The sequence below is a fragment of the Monopterus albus genome, unplaced genomic scaffold (assembly GCF_001952655.1).
Source record: "Monopterus albus unplaced genomic scaffold, M_albus_1.0 scaffold14.1, whole genome shotgun sequence".
In the NCBI taxonomy this organism is placed as follows: domain Eukaryota; kingdom Metazoa; phylum Chordata; class Actinopteri; order Synbranchiformes; family Synbranchidae; genus Monopterus; species Monopterus albus.
The window spans coordinates 1758408-1776470 of NW_018127894.1; the positions used below are offsets into that span (position 1 = coordinate 1758408).

The following is an 18063-nucleotide window of genomic DNA, read 5'->3' on the forward strand; positions in this document are numbered from 1 at the left end:
CTAATAGGCCTTTGAGAGGCTTCATTAGCTGCACACATTTGAACTCAGATCTGCAACACGTAGTAAACTTTAAGACTGGAAAATAGCCAAATGAGAATGCTCGCAAACAAGAAATGTACATGAACGTGCAATGAATTATAATCATGCACTTTCACTAAAAACAAAATTTTTAAGAGACACACACACACACACACACACACACACACACACACACACACACATTCACATACAAACCTTTTCTGTCCTGGTGGTAAAAATAGTCTCAAGTACATTAATGCTGTATTTCCTGTTGTGAAAATGATACAATGTAAGATCATTAATAACCGGACAGTATTTATACATTTAATAATGTAACCAAAAGATATCTTCCATCCTTATAGAATGTGTGAAAATTACTCAAATATATTGATTTGCTATATTTAGAATGACAGAAATTCTCACTGAATAATGATTTGATTGCAGTGCTTTTATTTCTCTAACATCCCCTCTCCTATTTCATTATGCATTGCACGTTCCAACGACTACACAATACAAACCAACCATTTCTCCAACTAACATCATTGTCATGCAGCAGCTCCCAGTTCAGTCATATTCTCTCCTCACATCTCCAAACCAAAGCCCCCTCACAAAGCTTTATAAAAATCTGTGCCCCGGGAGGGAGCAAACTGTGGAATACAAAAGCGTGCCAGGTGCTGCGTTTAAAAAAGCAGGACTCTGTTTAAACAGAGATGCATTATTTAAAAGACAGCTGAGAGGCATAAATAGAGTGAATACATGACAAGGCCCTACAATCTGTAGTCCCTAATAGGCCCCTGGTGGTCTTGGTGTGGTCTTCTTGTGCAAGATCAGTTGACTCGGTCCCCCTCTAGCTGAGGGCAGCATGCTGTTTGTCTTAGTTTGACCTTGGGCGGCTATTTCCCAGTCAGTCCACAGTCATTTAGTTCAGTCAGGCTGCAATGTGAAATCATAGAGCTGTGTTGAATGGTAATAAATGCTGCTACAGTTAATGTATTGTGCACTGGTGGCCATGACACAGGGGAATTTTGGTCCTTTTTCTTCAAGGCGTCAAAGTGAAAACAACAATAGTGTGTGGAGGTGTGCGTGTGTGCATGCACTTGTCACTATAGATTGAATGAATTATTCCCTATGAGCAGACAAAGATTACTCACAGTTACAGATTGAACTTCCACGTGAATTGTTGTGCAGCATCCCTTGCCGGTCTCTACAGTAGCTGAAATCTGGCTGTCATCACCACTGGCTCAGCCTCACAATCACATCACTGTCATGTGACAGAGACGCTGCTAAGGCAGCTACGCCAAGCTGCGAGCACATGGCAGAAATGAATCGCTCAGACTCAGCCATGAGGCGGGCAAATGCCCAACAAGCTGCTACAGAGAGGGATAACATGAGCTGAGTCACAGATGCTGTGAGTCACAATCCACTTGGGGCCATATCCAATCTGTAAGGCTACCTACAAAGAGCCAAATGAGCATCAAACACATGCTAAAAAGAATTAGAAGTAATACCTGATTAGCGTTTGTTGCTCATTGTCAGTACAGGTAAGCTCGGGTAGGGCAGTAAATTAGGAGTCTTGTCGAAATCAGCCAGGTTAATGCATTTAATACAGTTGTTGTTGAAGTCAGTGCAGCATTTAGGCACTGGAAGACTTTCCTTTTGCACTTTGTTGAAATCTTATACCTCTCTAGGCTCTAGTGAGCAGTCTTCACAGATCTCTGGAGTGCAGGTGTGCTACATCTCATTAAAACATGCATTACCCCCTTCCTGTCTCCGCATCTTCGCTCCTACCCAACCCTGCTGTAACCATATGGACCCCATATCGACTCTCATTATACAGCATGAAGTGAATTCAGTCTCGGGAAGGCAAAGAAGGCCCAGAAGTGTTTGTGTGTTCAGGGTAGCATGTTTATAATCAGATCCAAATCTCGGGGTGGAAAAAGACTATTAAGTTGACTTATTAAATCATGTCTAACAGAGGGGTGATATTTCTCATTATAGATGAGGGACAGGGTCTATTACATGACACTTGGCCATATATGGTGACTGTTATCTAGTTATCCTGGGGTTAATACACTTGCTTAAATAATCTTCAGGGGGAGCTGTTCTGGTGGAAATTCCAGTCACACATTATTGCAGAAAAGAAGGTTATTGTTAAAATTAATTCACTTGATCTAATTTTTTCATTTAAGCAAATTACATTTGAATTTAGATGAGGAAAAGACATCAGACAATGGCAAACATAGACACAGCAGTTTAAACAGCAGCTAATGGTGTATTTACACATAAAACATACATAATTTTGGCATACTCTCATTGGGGTTTAGATTGATCATATATGAGGAGAAAAAAATTTTAAAGAACCTTTTAAAAGTTATTTTTCACTGTATCTTTGGTCCAACTGTTATTCATGGTATTTTATGTTTTCCTGATTTAAAAATACTATGACTGAGTTTATTGTCCAGTGTTGTTTTCACAGTTTCACAACTGCTTTCAGTAATAACAGCTGCCTTCAACTGTTAATGGAAGTGTGTTTAGCTCACTGCAGTAGCTGTGTGCCTATAAGCAGAGTGAGGGCAGAAGATGCCCTACAATGTAAGATTGAGTAATAATATGTAAACCAGCAGAGACAAATTTCATGTATAATCACTCAGTGTTCTGAACGGAAAGAAGATGCAGACATCATGTATGAATAGAGTGATTTTAAATGCACATTTAGCAGTCGCTCCATCCCTTCTCCTTTTAATCCAATACACAGGCAGACGTTTCAGGTCCTGTGACGCGGGTGTGACTGGGGGCTGAACGTGAAGCACGCTCAGTCCCTAGTCATTAACCTCCTCTCCATCTGCTGACACAACAAAGTGAACAACCGCATAATCAGATGACAAGTGATGGAAAGAAATTAAGCAGGAGGAATGGGAGGGTGGTGGAAAAGATGTCTTAAGCTTTCCTTAAAAGACAGAGCGCAGCCGGCAGCTCATCAGGAAATTGGGGTGTCAGCTAGCTGTCAGGGTGCATTGACCTACTGGGGTAAGTTTGCTGGGCAGCTGTCGTTGACATGTCAGTCTTGCTCTCAGCCAATCTGTCTTTGGCTGAGAGGGGAGCAGCTATCAGAAAGAGGGGAACAAAAGACCCGTCACTCACTTACCCCAAACGTATTTTGAATAATTGTTTAAAAATGACATACTTTATTTACCTTCACTTTTAAATCACAAAAGATATGAAAGGCAACATAAGCTACAGACCATTTCAGTCACCATATGAATGAACTTCAAACCAACTTTTTCCACACCTTTATCTAACAAATAAAAGATTTTTTTTTTTCTTACCTGCCCACCAAACCCTCTCGCTGTCTCTGAAGGTCAAGCGAGCACTCAGGGAAAGTGTGTGTTGGTGCAACGGAGGAGAACTGCTGCATGTGTTCAGGCCCGGCTCTATCTGGGTGACCACGAAGCTGCCTATCTCCCCCCATTGCTCTCGCTCCCCTCAGCCTTAGCATGTCAGTTTTCTGGGGCACAGTGGCCTGGCTCCCCAGGGAGAATAGACAAAGAAGGAGGAGGGGGGAGGGTGGGAGATGAGTAGGGCATAAATAAAATAACACTTGTTTCACCTTGGAGAGGTTGGTTAGTTGTTGTTGTTTTCCCTTTGTGCAGATTTAAATCCAGAAAAACTCATGAACATCCCTGGGAAATCTGACATCTTCCATTGGGTTACATCATGTCTTAAGCCCATCGTCTGGTCATTGTTTGGTAGTGAGTGGCAGGTTAGTAACATCTTATAATGAAGTACATATGATTTGTCACATTTTTTACAGCTGGCAGGAGCTTCCTTATTCAATTTTTATGTCAAGTATTATAGTACACAAAGGACATTCTTCCAGTAAACAGCAGTCATAACAAATATGGTAACTAATAGACACAACATGCTGCGCCTTATAAATAGAAAGTCAAAGAAAGCAAACAACATAATGGAGACATGAGATTGTACTTTGAATTAAACCCAGAAGGTGAAGTAGGGTGTGAATCTGATGTTCAATACGGCTGATGACAAATTAAAGGAAAAACCTGAGTAAATGAGTGGTCTCTTTCAGGATAACAATGCCACTTTCTATAGGGCACGAGGGGTCACTATGAAAATGATCAGAATCATAAACTATGGCCTTCACAGTCACCAGATGTCAGGTCAGCTGAAGACTTATAGATTTGGGACCCACAACACTCTACACTATCATCAAAACACCAAATGAGGGATCGACTTTTGAAGAAACTCCTTTTAATAGAGTTTTGGAGACTTGTAGAACAGATGCTATAGAGCAATAAAGCTATTCTGATGGCATGTGGTCAACCAACACTTTACTAAGACACTATGTTGAGTTTTCCTTTAATCCGTCACCCAGCTGTAGTTCAGCGTTTTGGGAATAAACATGCTTTATTGCAGAGAAGTTAGATGACTAAGATGAGAAGACTGATACCACTACCTCTTTAAGGTAAATATGAACCTACAGTACTGTTAGCTTAGCGTAAGAACTTGGCATAAAAGAGTTTAGTTCTGGCCAACAGCAACAAAATTGACCTACTCCTCTGTAACTGACTAATTAACATGTTGGCTTTATATTCTGGGAACTAGGAAAGTCTGTGGAAGACTTCATGGTAATCCAACCAATAGTTTTTGAGATATTTCAGTTTAAATGCAGTATTCAATTAGTTAGACCAGTCAGCCATCGTTATTAACTGAATCAAATGTACACGTTGTCACCTACTGTATATACCTATATGAAACATGCCAGGAAACACATATTTATAATTTATGGTCATATAACCAGGGTAATATTTTGTTACTTTTTTTTTTTGTAATATAAATCCTTGCACTTCCAGTGTTTTTTTTTAAATAAAGATGACTTATATTCTCTAAATTATCATTAGCATTTTCCGAGACATTAACAGATGGCAAAATTTTCTTCAGATCATTAAACTTTTTCTGTGAACATGTGCAGTGCATACATTAGAGATGGATGTGGGCAGCAAAGACAGTTGTTGTAAACTGCCTGTCAGTTGGGCTGACTGTCAAAAACTGATGCAGAAGTACTGTGTAAGCATCGATTTTAGAAACGTGTTCATCTTCTCGATGTGATTTTAACTGAAAACTGCTAGATTTTATGTTTTCATAAATTAAACTGGGAATACGGTGACAGAGCACCAAGCTGGCTGGGTCGCAAAACACGTTTTGACATATTCTGTCTAAACCAAGCCATGCAAGTTTAATGCTATGTGTTGCTCAAAGCTGCCATGTATAATTAAGGTCCCCCCCCCCCACCTGAACATCTGGCAGACAGATAGGGAATTGGGTGGGAAAAGTGTTTTTGAATCACTTGCACAAATGATAAGTGTTGATATATAAAGGCAAAATGTCGTGTAAAGCTGCATCCCTAATGAGATATTAAATAAAATCTATTTGCTACTACTAGAATTTGTATATAGCCATGGCCAGGTAAATAATGCATAATACCGATGTTTTACACCAGTGCTATAGATACGGCTTACATACACACAGACAGAAAAATCCTGCATGTATATTGTTAAGTTTCAAGAAGTCCACTTCTCTTGAAGAAGTCCCAGACCCATATCACTACCCTTCACTGTTCCAGAATAGCACTAATGACCTTGATGATTTTGCCACTCAACAAAATTCAAGGATAATTGGGCCATTCCAGCACATCAATTATGAGACACGTTTGTAGACGTAATGTGCTGCACGCAAGGTAATGGGCAAGGGTGGACAGGATCTGCTGCACTATTCATGTCACCATCTGCTCGCCTTCAGAAAGTGCCGCTCTACAGGCCTGTAGGCTCTGGAACCAGGCCATGGGCTGCATCCCTGGTCCAATTCCTCCAGCCACTGCACAAACATGTGATTTAAACCACCCAGTGCTGCTGCCCTCGTTGTTTTCGTCTCAGCTATACTATCATGTGCAATACAAACATCCAGGGAGAGACCTGTGCAATTGGAAATCTGCTGAAATGGGTAGAGGATGTAAGGGAGCAAACCTAAGCAGCATGGGACTTCCACAGCAATAAAAGGGATCAATAAAGAAACTACAAGGGTGATAGCTGAAAGGGGTAATCACATAAGATCCCAAAGCTAACACATGAAATATAAATGCTGCTGAAATAGAGAGGGTTTTCACTCTCTCTCTCTCTCTCTCTCTCTCTCTCTATTTTTTTTATTTTTAGGAACAAATTCTTAAAGACCAAATGTGCATTGTGTTTACAATCGTGTTGATCAGGGTGTTAAAACCTTTATCTACTGTAAGACACTTCTATTGGCGGCATGACCTAGGAAACTGTTGACCCATTGCCCAGTTTGTCTTTGAGGTGATTAAGACCTGGCAGTGGTCTAACCGAAAGGCTTAGCTTGCATGTCTCTGAGTGTGTTTGTAAAGTAAATCCGTGCTCTGATTAAATGTAATATCCACAGTGAATATCTATGGGAGGGGGCTATGTAATCTGATGGTGGCATCTTATCAGTATGCAAATTGAACAGCTCACTTTGCTCATTATATTAAATGAGCCGCGACTGAATGAGTTTGTCTCAATTATTTCAAAGTTATGCTGGGCCCTCGTTTCACATGGTGGTGTTTTGGCTTCATATTAGAGTTTGGGTATGAGATTCAGGGCTAAGTAGGGGCTTGTCACACTACATTTAAGATGCCCAGGCTACAGTCCACACACAGGTATACAGTACACACCATAAACTAAATATTGGCCACCCTGTGGGGTGTCAGCAATGAAAGATGACTTGGCCAGGCAATGATATCATTAAAGACTAAAGTAGAGAAATGTAGGTGGATGCAAAAGGCCAACCTTCTCATTGCTCTGTGTGCTGCTGTATAATCTGTCGGTGGGGGGTGTGAATAAGCTCACTGCAAGGACAGTAAAGGTGTTGGAAAAGGGTAACTGTGACACAAACCAGTGTACTAGTCTATCAGCTTACAACCCCAAATGAGAAAAAGTTGAGACGGTATGTAAAATCAAAATTAAAACTAAAAATAGTGATTTGTAAATCATTTGTGTCCTGTATTACATTAAAAACAATACAGCAGCACATTATTTGATGTAATACTTCATCAATTTTATTCTTTGTTCAAAATAAACACTCAGTTCAATTCTGATGCCTGCAACACAATCCAAAAAAAGTTGTGACAGTAAAGGTTTTACCGCGGTTTGAAGTTGCCATTCCTTTTCACAACACTGAAAAGACGTTTAAGTGCAAACAAGTTGTAGACATGTTCGGGTCTTCGTTGACAGAATTTGCGTTTCAAAATGAGCCACATATTCTCTACTGGGGACAGGTCAGGACTGCGGGCAGGCCAGTCCAGCACTTTCCACCACAGCCAGGCTTTGTTAATGTGGCACTATGAGCTTTTACAATGTCTTGTTGAAATATGCATGGACGTCCCTGGAAAAGATGGCATCTTGAAGGCAGCATACTGTATGTTGCTCCAAAATCTCTATGTATTCTTCAGCATTAATGGTGCCAACACACAAGTGTAAATCACCTTTGCCAAGGGCACTGGCACAACCCCAGACCATGACAGACCCTGGCTTTTGGACTTGTTGCCAGTTACAGTCTGGATGGTCCTTTTTGTCTTTGGTCTATCTTTGTTCCTAAAGGGCTAGGCCTGTTCTGGATGCCACTTTTGTACCAAATCATGATGCAGGCACCTGTTGACATCATCTGTTTCAAATGGAATCATAAATCCATTGTTTTATCTCATTACTGGCCCTGAAATGCAGCCATTCCGACTTTTTTTGGAGTGTGTTGCAGGCATCGGAGTTGAAATTACCATTTATTTTGAATGAAGAATAAAGCTGATGAGGTATCACATCAAATAATGCACAGATGATTTACACATCACTATTTTTTGTTTTAATTTTGATTATACATACGTCCCAACTTTTTCTGATTTGGGGTTGTACTTTCATGCAATTTTTATTCTCTGTCAGAGGATTAAATTGCCCAGTGTTCTTCATGGGGAAGGTGAGTCTGCTCTGACTAGAATGATTGGACTAGTTTGACTAGATGATAATACTATACTGTATGTGAATAGATTGTTATTATCATGTTTTGTGGAGGTGTGTAGGACAAACTGTACTGGTAAAATCTGAGAAAGCAGCAGTGAAGTTTCTTTGGGGATAGGTTGGCCATACACAATTTGCAGAATAGAAATACTGATATGGAGGAGAGACCTATAAAGTGAATGAAAAATATGTAATTGACTAACATGAGACACCTTAAAATAATCTCTTATAATTCATTATTCCCATAATTTTACATCCAAACTAACAATTACATCATCAGTTTCTTTTTCTGTTTTCTTTATTTAACCTCGTAAGAGTCTCATTGTGATTAGAATGTCTCTTGTTAGAGAGACCTGGAAAAACAGGCAGATTAAAGACATTGTTAAAACAATAAATACAGGTATCTCTACTACAAAAGAGCATAAATTATATCCAGTTAAGGTGCATAAGCAGGCACATGTTCCAAAGACCGGCTAAAATAAAATGAAAACAATAAATTAATCGCATTCTTACCTTTCAGAAAACGTGGCATCTCCACAGTGCTTGTTCTAATACTTTGGATAACTGAATGTTATTCTTCTCAGGAGCTTTTACCATGTTTTCACAGAACAGCTATCAACAATACCGCATACCATGTGGTACCTTGCACACAGAAAAAAAAATCCACTGTGGATAATAAAGCTGTTGTAACACTAAATAGTCAAAGTAAGTTAAAAAAAAAAAAAAAAAAAGAATTCACAGCATTTTCTCCATGGTGCTGAACTATGCTATTGTCTGTTAAAAGAATATCACAATATTTTCATTGTGGATTATAAATAAAATAGCATTTTACGTCATTTATATATAAACAAATGGCTCCATTTTTCTTGAAGACTTAGGAAGTCAAATTTTTTTCCACTTTCATCCAAATTAGATTGCTTAAAGTGCACATGCAGTGTCATAACTCACAATTTCTCAAAGAACTTAAAGGCCACCTATTTGTAGATGTACAAGTTGCCATAGCATGTTGCCATGGTGAACGAGCCACTACACAGACACATGGAGTGACAGCTATCGGACTTGCCGGTGACCAGAAAATGGATGAAGATTCTCCCCAGAGCTCTGGATCAATACCTCTTTGCACTGAGGTCTCTGTCAGAATGATCAGTTGAACAATTTGATGTTAATATTATACGGATACAAACAGTGAACTAAGTACATTTATGAATACTGATGCAGAATCAGTATCAGCTGGGAGCAAACACTGACAGCCCAACATTATGCAGTTTTGCCTGTATTAAGTTTGTATGAGCAATATGGTCATCCATCATTCACCTCTTTTATACTGTCATTGACAATATATATAATTCATGCTCAATTTTTAGAATTTAGTATCAATCATAAATTCTTTTCATGTCTTGAATAATTTTGCATTGAATTTCAAGCAGTTAATAAATACATTTCACAGGGAGCAAAATGTCTCATGGACATTTTCAATCTTGTTTTTGGAAAAGCCCGGGCTTCCCAGTTCTTGCTTCAATACTGCCCCCATGTGATAGGAAGTTGAATATTCCTCAGGCAGGAAGGTGCTCAAAAGAATCATAATATAATAAGAATTCATGATTGTTGCAGTAGGTAGGCATCAACAAAAACATCAGCACTCAAACAGCCATGATCATCAAGAGTAGTAAAGCCAGTTCAATGTTTTTTGTTCAAATTATGTTCAGACAGCAAGGTTGCTATTTAGGTTTGGGAATGAATTTATCATGCTGTAATTGACAGTGTTGAATAAATCCCTGGTCCTTGTCCTTAAGACAATGCAGCCCCACCTGCGCCTCCTGTTTTACTTTCTCAGAATAGCTAGACAGAGAGCGGAATAGATTAAAAAAAAAAAAAATCTTCTTTAAGTTGATGACTGTCTTTTTCCTTAGTTGACAGGCAGGTCTGGTGCACCATATGAAATATGAAACAGGATGGGGACACCGCTGACAACCATGTCACAAAGCATCAGTGGGGATGACAGGACCAAAGACCCTGCTCTGCTACACTGACATCTCTGCAGCTAATCGGAAGGTACAGGCCCTCACAGCTGCCGGACCAAAAGATGGCGAGGGGGTCAATAATTTAGCAGTTGCAGTATGTTAAGGCCAGTCCAATGTTAAGTTAAGGTCTCCTTCTGTCCTTCTGCTGTACTCTCTCTCTCACGCTGACTTTCTTCTCACACATTTTGTGAACAAAGATTCATCACCTGCCGTGTAGTGTGTCAAATTACAGCAATTCACGGCTTCACGAGATTTCAACACATAAAACACTTTTAGGACTCAAGAGAATGCCGCTGTACAGTATGACCTACTGTATGTGTTATCATTGCTTTATGATTTGACTGACAATCTAAAGCAGCTTACTTTCCTGTGGGTATTGTGAGGACACCCATTGCAAATGAAATGTCCCGATAGTGTTTACACCATCCTCATTGAGTAAACAAGACTCTTGTTTTCATTCGTTGCTCTGTCTTGAGCTTTCTATGAGGCATTAAAGAATTTCCCAGGTTTTCTCTGCTTGTGGGTCACGTTGCCATGACAACTGAGCTGAATGTTCTGGCAGGCATCACCTTTGCTGTCTCACCTCTGGTGGCTGGCACTCCAGTGTCAGTGGTCCAGAGCTGCTGATAGTGACTCAGTAGGTGGGCTGGGAAGGTGGAGATGGGGAGAAAGTGAAGGTGACGGGACAGGAAGATGGGCAGAGAGAGGAAGGAAGTAAGGACAGAGAGTTGGCTCATTGGCCCTCTGGGGCCCTATGCTGTCCTAATGAGGGATGCCAGCGCAGCACTCAGGTGAAACTGAAGTGGTTGCAAAGTGATGGCAAGGAGTCATCCCAGTGGAGGAGGAGTACATTTGCAAGCCTCACAGATCTTGTTCAGAAGACTCGCTGACCTTGTAGCTGTCTGAGAAAACAGCTATTGGATAGCAATTTAGAAAACTCTCATTAAAACATGAAATAATTGTACTGTCATTTATACATAAGCTGACTATTCACTAAATCCCAGCCCTATCATTGTCCAATCATAGCTCTGTTAGGAATAGAAGTCAAACGTTGGATTTCTCCACATGTTGAAGAGCTCTGCACGGGTTTCTAATGAAGGTATATAAAGAGTTTTGAAGTTATCTTCTTTTTTTTTTTAGCCTTTACAAAACCAAAAACACAAGATCAAAACTTTAAGAAATGAGTGAACTGTGTGTATGCCTGCCTTAACAAAAAAACATTTGCATGTCAGGCTAAATAACTCACTACCTATCATTACTGCCAAACACAAGAGATAGGTCATTTTGTGTGGTTGCAGGTTATGTTAGAAAAATATCTTTTCACCTGCAGTGATGTCATGAATGAAATTACATCACTGCTTGCTTTGGTCATAGATGCAAAAGTGCATGCTCTTCTAAAATTATATCTAGAAGTATTAGTTAAAGTAAACTAAAGGTCAATGACAGCATATAATATTTCACAAAAAAATGTTTTTTTATGTATCAGTAAAAATCAAGTTCATCATTCAGGCTGAAAAATAAGATTTATTTTCTGTTGTGCAGGGTATGTTTACAGCTTGGACTCCGCATGAATAGCAACAAAAGGGTCCTCATCTTTGTTGCTGATACTGAAGTGGGCACGGCCATCGTTGTCCACTTGGATCTGCTTCCCAGTGCACCTGTTTCCTTCCTTCTGGCCAGAAATGACATCACAGTAGGTGCCACCAGGCATGCCAGTGTTCAGGGTCACATTCAGGTCCCTGAAGATGAGGCAAAGGTGCATATTGTTTTTAAAAGCCACCACAGTGTCATAGTGAACCTGTGATTTGTAAGGGTTTTTCCTTCTTGCTTTCTGACATCCATCTGCCTCCTGTCCTTTACATTTTACATCTGGCTATAAATGGTGGACTTTGTGTTTCGTCAGTACCAGTTTGAGTAGTAACTAACTACCCCTTACCAGTCATCATTGTTAAAGACGATGAAGCCACGATCACCACGTCCAAAAGCAACTTGGTTGTTCTGATTGTCCCACCAGTTGGAGTGAGGTTGTCCATTGACCACGTTACGGAAGATGGCCATGTTCCTAAACAAGATACAATGGAAAATATCGATTGACTTGACTTTCTTGCAACCTAATGATTGTGAAGGTAGATTTTATACTATAGTACATTTGATCTATTTATAATAATAATAATTTACACATTAGACCAAGCAGAAGTGAACAATATTTTGTGTGTAAGGTCAGAAGTGTGCTGTCTCTTGTTTTCTGTGGTCTTAACTTGATCTGACGCCATCTGTGCTCGCACACCCATCCGTCTCCACACGTCTGGTCAGGGTTGATGGGAACTGGCTTAGTGGATCCATCAGCATTGCTGGGAGGACCCAGCCAATCATTTTCATCCTACAAGGTAATGATGAATAAGTGGATTTATTTAAAAAAAAATGCATTCAATATGTTGCATGGTAACATTATTCCCTCCTAACAGAGAATATACCTTTCCATTCACAAAGTGACGGTTCCAGCGGAAGCTAGACATCACCCTGGCTACACCGTAAGGGTGGGCCAGCATGTAGCCAACAGCCATTTTGTACAGCCTGGGGTCCCAGAAGGTAAGGATAGATGCACCACCAGCACCGTGGCCTCTCTGGTTGTCGTGGTTGTCAATGAAGACGAGTGCGTTACCGTCGGGCATGAAACCCCATCCCTCTCCCCAGCTCCTGGACACAAAATTTTTCTAATGAGGAATTAACTAAATATTACCTAAAGTATTTAATTCAAAAGCTCTAAAATGCACCAGTTCTAGTCAATGAGAATTTATGAATGATTATGCCAAACATTTTATTATAAACCTTAGCTAGTAAGTCCATCGATATATGCAGCAAATGGGATTGTACCTATGTCATATTTAAAATAACCTCTTCTAATGTATCATTTTGTGTATGACACCAGCAGAAACACACATACCTGGTGTAACACAGCTTCTCACCGTTCCATTTCCTGAAGACAGTTCCCAGTTTGGCACCATACTTGAACTCAGTCACTCTTCCCAGATGGAAGTACTCTTTAGCTGTGATGGACTCACCTCCCATATCAATAACCTGGAGGGAAAACATAACATAATTCATATCCTTGATGCTATATAAAGTAGGAATGGTTTGGATTAATGGCACCGTGTCTGTGATTTGAGAATTGATATAAAACGACTACAACAAATAAGCTTTCAAGCTTTTTAGTGAAGACAGCACATTATTTTTGATATCACAGGCTTTTTTTCTCCAGCTTATTATCTCTGGATTTTTTAAATTACTGACATTGAGTACCTTATAGCATTGTATCAGATGTGCTGTTCAGGTGCTTGTCAACACAAAATAATTCAGTAACTTTTATAGAAACATCTGCTCCTAGAGTGCTTGTGTTTGTCATCTTGATTCCTGTGCTCATTTTCCCATGGCTCTGCTGACTGCTGCTTTGTATTATCAGTCATAAATATTGGACACATGGGCAGTTACTCATCCAATCACATGCTTGCATGCACAGATTACAGCTGAGCCATGAATGCAAATAACTTTTTTTTATCAGCAGTTTCTGTTCACTGACTGCAAGTTTTTGTGTGTGTCTCATCAGAAAGTCATAAATTTAATTCAGAATTGATAAAATTGCCATTTTTGCCCATCGGTCTATACTTTGTTTAGGCCGATGTCTATAATGATTAAATGAAAACATGCTTTTTGAAGTTTCTGATGTACAAAAGTATTCTATACGTCAAATCTGAATTTAAAACAGTGAGGAAAAGGGGACCATGAGGCAGCCATATTTATTAATGCTACAGTATACTATAAGTATTTAAATGGAAGTGAATGGTTTGTTTACCAGGTGATATTTTTTCCTGCCTTTTTGAGATAAACAACCATTCCTGTATGAAAATAAAGTAAAAAAAAAAAACATGTTAAAACCTACCTCCTGGTAGATGAAGGGTTTGGAGCCATCGGGGAACCATCTGGTGTTAAGGTTGTGCAAACAACCGAAAACAACGGTCATGTCGCCGGGCCACATGTGCTTGCAGGCATCCACTCTGAATCCAGCCACACCCATGTCAATCAGCACGTTCATGTATTCAGCCAACTTGCCCCTGACATAATCTTTCTCCAGAGCGAGGTCCAACAGACTAGCTAGACGACAGTCACGTACCTGAAGCAGTGAATATTCACAGCATTATTCATGTTTCCAAACTCCTCTTGTTAATATAGTCTTAACACATTTACCTACTGTTCATACATATAGCATCTGTTGCTAGTTTTAGGTTGACTGCCCATAGCATTTAAATGGCAGTGTTCCGTTTTGTACAACTGCCAACTAAATCAAAGTTAGTTGGATTCAGTGTGACCACATCAAACAGTTGGTAATTATGGAAATCTCTGACTAAACAGTGTTGTATGGATCATGAATGGTGCCAAAAAATACTGTGAAATGTAAAATGGACACAGGTCTGAAAGTGTTCTTGAGTGACATTCATTACCTGATAGGCATCACCATAGTTCTCAATTTCACCGCTGGCGGTCTTGCACTTGTTGTCGTTAAAGTCCCAGCCGGAATAAGGGACACTGGGGAAGTCCTTTGTGCCAGCATTGAACCAGCTTCCACATGAAGAGTGGTTTCCCTCTCCACCCCCAGCACCGCACATGTGGTTGATGATGGCGTCCACATAGATATTTACCTATTGAAAAAATAAAGGATTATAGGTCCAACACAGCAAATCAATCCCTCACCATTTCTACTTGTTTTCTTCACACATAGGTTTATTTTCAAGTTGTAGAAATATGTCAGGACTGCACCATATTGGTTTACTATAATGTCGGTGGTTCAATACTATGCTTTAAACAAAAGTATGAATGATAGTTCCTCAAGACGGTGGCATTCATTTCTTAAATTGTTTCTCTTTGCATACAATATTTCTTGTTTTAAAATGACAGGTGCATGTTGTTTTAAAATAGGGTGATGATGATGCAAAAAGCATGAAGCGTTATGTATCTTGTTAAAATCTGTTGTCTTGTAAAAGGCTGTAGATTTACGAGGTGCTGTCAAATGCAAAAACACAACAGTACTAAAATCGTCCATCACTGTTGTAATGTAGTTTACCCCGACATTGTTGCATCTGGTGATCATGTCTTTCAGCTCGTTCTCAGTGCCAGATCTGGAGCACAGCTTGTAGCTGATTGGCTGGTATCTCTGCCACCAGGGCCTCCAGGGATTGTTCAGTATAATGTGTTCATTTGGAGGGGAGATCTGAGCAACACAGGAAAAAGGATTACAGTAATAATTACTTTTAACAGGAATCGTCTGCAGATGGATGACCATTGCTAAATAGGTTACAGCATACATATTGTAGTTAATAAAGGGACACTCCTGTGATTTTGCAGTTTAATCATCATGAGACAAACCTCTCAGCTGATGAAAACAGTTGTATAGTGTATAATATGGCTGTGGAAGAAGAATCCATCCTAAAAATTCAGTCTCTGTTGTTTTTAATATTCCTTTAAAATTCTGTACCCCTTTATTTATTTATTCTTACCAAGTAATCACAATCAGTGGTGGACAATTACTCAGTAATGTACAACTTTAAACAGGCTGTTTTGCTGTCCTGTGTAGCAGTTACACACAGCTCAATATGCAGCTTGATTACTGTTTATAGATTTTTTGTAAAATAGAAAAAGAACAGATTATCCTCCTTTCTAAGAACTAGAATATGGTTCACACCTGTGTTCAGCCGCACATACCTGAACTCCACCAAATCCATTGGGACCCAAGAAACGCTCACACTCTGCAGCAATGTCGGCCCAGCGCCACTCAAATAGGTGGACAATGGCTGTCCTGCCATTCTTGGTGTGGGGGTTGTGCTGGGCACGGCTGAGCCCGAGCAGAGCCACCAGAATGAACAACCTCATGCTTTCTCTGGAGGAACACCACATTCATTGCTGCTCGCTGTTTGCATTTATACTTTATATTCCCCCCTCCTGGACCAATGAGTAACCAGCAAGTATAGTATCAGCATGAACATTAAACAGGTGGTTCTTTATCGAGGTTTCCCAGATTCTTTCAAAACAAGCAGAAGGAAAAATAGCTTCAAAGAGCAAAAAAAAACAAAAAAAAAAAAACAGAGAAATGTTATATGTCCATAATGGCTTATCCCAGAAATTCTGAGCTGAAAAACTGAAACAGCTTAGTATAAAACAAAAACAAAAGAAAAATCACATTCTACATACCCAGCAGCAACACTAGCCCTCAAAAACATTTTATGCCCTTAAACATTACCATAAAGCCATATTTGCTTTTTTAAAATAAATTTTCTCTTGCACAGATTAAAATCTGAAGGCATAAATGTTGTATTTTGAACTCTTACCACCTACAACATGAGAGGCTTCGAGTCATCCAGCCACAGTGTTTGATCACTCAGTTCATTAACCAGATGATGTTGTAACAGGCAGCTTAACCTTTGATTTGGAATGAAAATCTTTTATAGGCAAAGCATAAATCAGCTGAGGCAGGTAAATTCTGTGTGAGCGTTTTTGATAAGATATCTGTCTGTTTGTTGGTGGGTTTGATGGAAAAAGAGTAATGGGGGAAAGTAAACAGAGAAACAGTTACTTTTCCATGTTTTAAATTCACACGTGAGTGATGATGTAATGCAGTTACTTGAAATGAACTTGGCAATTAAACCTTGAGCAGTGATGGTAATCGTGAGTTAAATGTGTCTTAACAAGAAAGAAGCAGGCTGCATTTGTTTCACACCCCTTTCTGGTTTGATCCTAAATTTGTTTTAATATGAAAATTCACACTGTTCCTTGGATTTCTTTGCAAAAGTATGAAAATATATCTATCAAATGTATCGTGTGTCACTCACAGAATGTGGAAACAAACCTTAAAAATCTCCATAGCAGCAGTTAGTTTTACATACAGTGCAGTAACTACTGTAATCTTTTCACTAAACAAAACATGCCAGGACCTTGTATAACCTCATGTTGTTGTTAACTCCTTTGCATCAAGAAAAACCAATACAGCTGCACTTTAGTGAGAAAGGTAGAATGTCAAATACAATATGTAGAAATAAATCAGTCCTGACACAACACAAGCATTTTCCCATTAGAAGCTTCATCTGACCTGCTGCTTAGTAATGCGGGTAAAGGGTCAAGATGCCAGCTCAACTGAGTAATTTCTGGTAGCACTCTACTTAGGATATATTTATGGTGTTATCCAGCTTCAGTACAGGAGTCCAGCTCAGTTCTCACAATAAAGTGGTGCAGTAAAGACTAACCCGTCAGATAAAGACTCCATGGAACAGGTTTCTAATCAGAAATTAGGCTGAGCTGAAGGAATTCATCTAGCTATTAACTGCCTTCTTCCTAGAGCCTGCCCCACTACCTGCTCACTAGCAGCTTTAATGGCCTTGATTAAAGATACTTTGAGAAAACACTTTAGTTAATGACAGCTTCCTCCTAATTGTAACAGGTGTTTCGTTGCTGAGAAAGGTTTAAGCTGAAAGTATGCTATTACTGCTTGGAAATTTCTAGACCAACCAATAAAAAGCTTGATCTATGGACCTGACGTATTCACACACAGTCTGTGTTTATAGAAGAGAGGCACTCTTTAAAGAAACCCTTAGATTATAATTAAATCATTTAATTTAACTGTGGCATGGCACCGTACTTTATTTAGCAAGCCCAAAAGCATGTCTTAAAGACATAAAGGCCGGGATGACCTGCAACTTCTTACTTCTAAACTCTGACAAAAGAGAAGTTATTGTGCTTGGGCCTTAAAAACCTTAGAAATCTGCTGTCTAATCATATAGTTACTTTAGATGGCATAGCTCTTGCCTCCAGTACTACTGTGAGGAACCTTGGAGTCATCTTTGATCAGAATATGTCCTTTAAATCACACATAAACCAAGTCTCTAGATCTGCCTTCTTTCACCTGC

At 39.5% G+C, this 18063-nt stretch overlaps 1 protein-coding gene and 1 long non-coding RNA gene across 2 annotated transcripts in view; one reads left to right on the forward strand and one right to left on the reverse strand.

The window, feature by feature from the left end:
* The window catches only part of LOC109955367 (uncharacterized), a 153489-nt gene extending 141751 nt beyond the window's left edge, over window positions 1–11738 (forward strand). The window contains exons 4-5 of the long non-coding RNA XR_002274256.1: window positions 10004–10145; window positions 11657–11738. This is a non-coding gene — a long non-coding RNA (uncharacterized LOC109955367). The remainder of the gene's footprint in view (window positions 1–10003; window positions 10146–11656) is intronic.
* On the reverse strand, window positions 11619–16064 carry LOC109955365 (pancreatic alpha-amylase-like). Its single transcript, XM_020591468.1, has 9 exons — window positions 15869–16064; window positions 15231–15377; window positions 14611–14808; window positions 14052–14282; window positions 13059–13192; window positions 12589–12811; window positions 12373–12494; window positions 12051–12176; window positions 11619–11853 (listed from the first exon to the last, which is right to left on the reverse strand). Exons 1-9 carry the CDS (start codon window positions 16058–16060, stop codon window positions 11664–11666), a joined length of 1563 nt encoding a protein of 520 aa, XP_020447124.1. The 5' UTR covers window positions 16061–16064; the 3' UTR covers window positions 11619–11663.
* Window positions 16065–18063: the final 1999 nt, after the last annotated feature.

What these genes read in the sequence shown, in the direction of transcription:
- LOC109955365 (XM_020591468.1), bottom strand. Translation starts at nt 16,060, where the DNA reads ATGTGGTGTTCCTCCAGAGAAAGCATGAGGTTGTTCATTCTGGTGGCT. An exon ending in AACCCTTCATCTACCAGGAG is followed by an intron (nt 13,193 to 14,051) that starts GTAGGTTTTAAC and finishes TTTTCCCTCCAG; the next exon opens with GTTATTGATATGGGAGGTGA. An exon ending in CACAGATGGCGTCAGATCAA is followed by an intron (nt 12,177 to 12,372) that starts GTTAAGACCACA and finishes TATCTTGTTTAG; the next exon opens with GAACATGGCCATCTTCCGTA.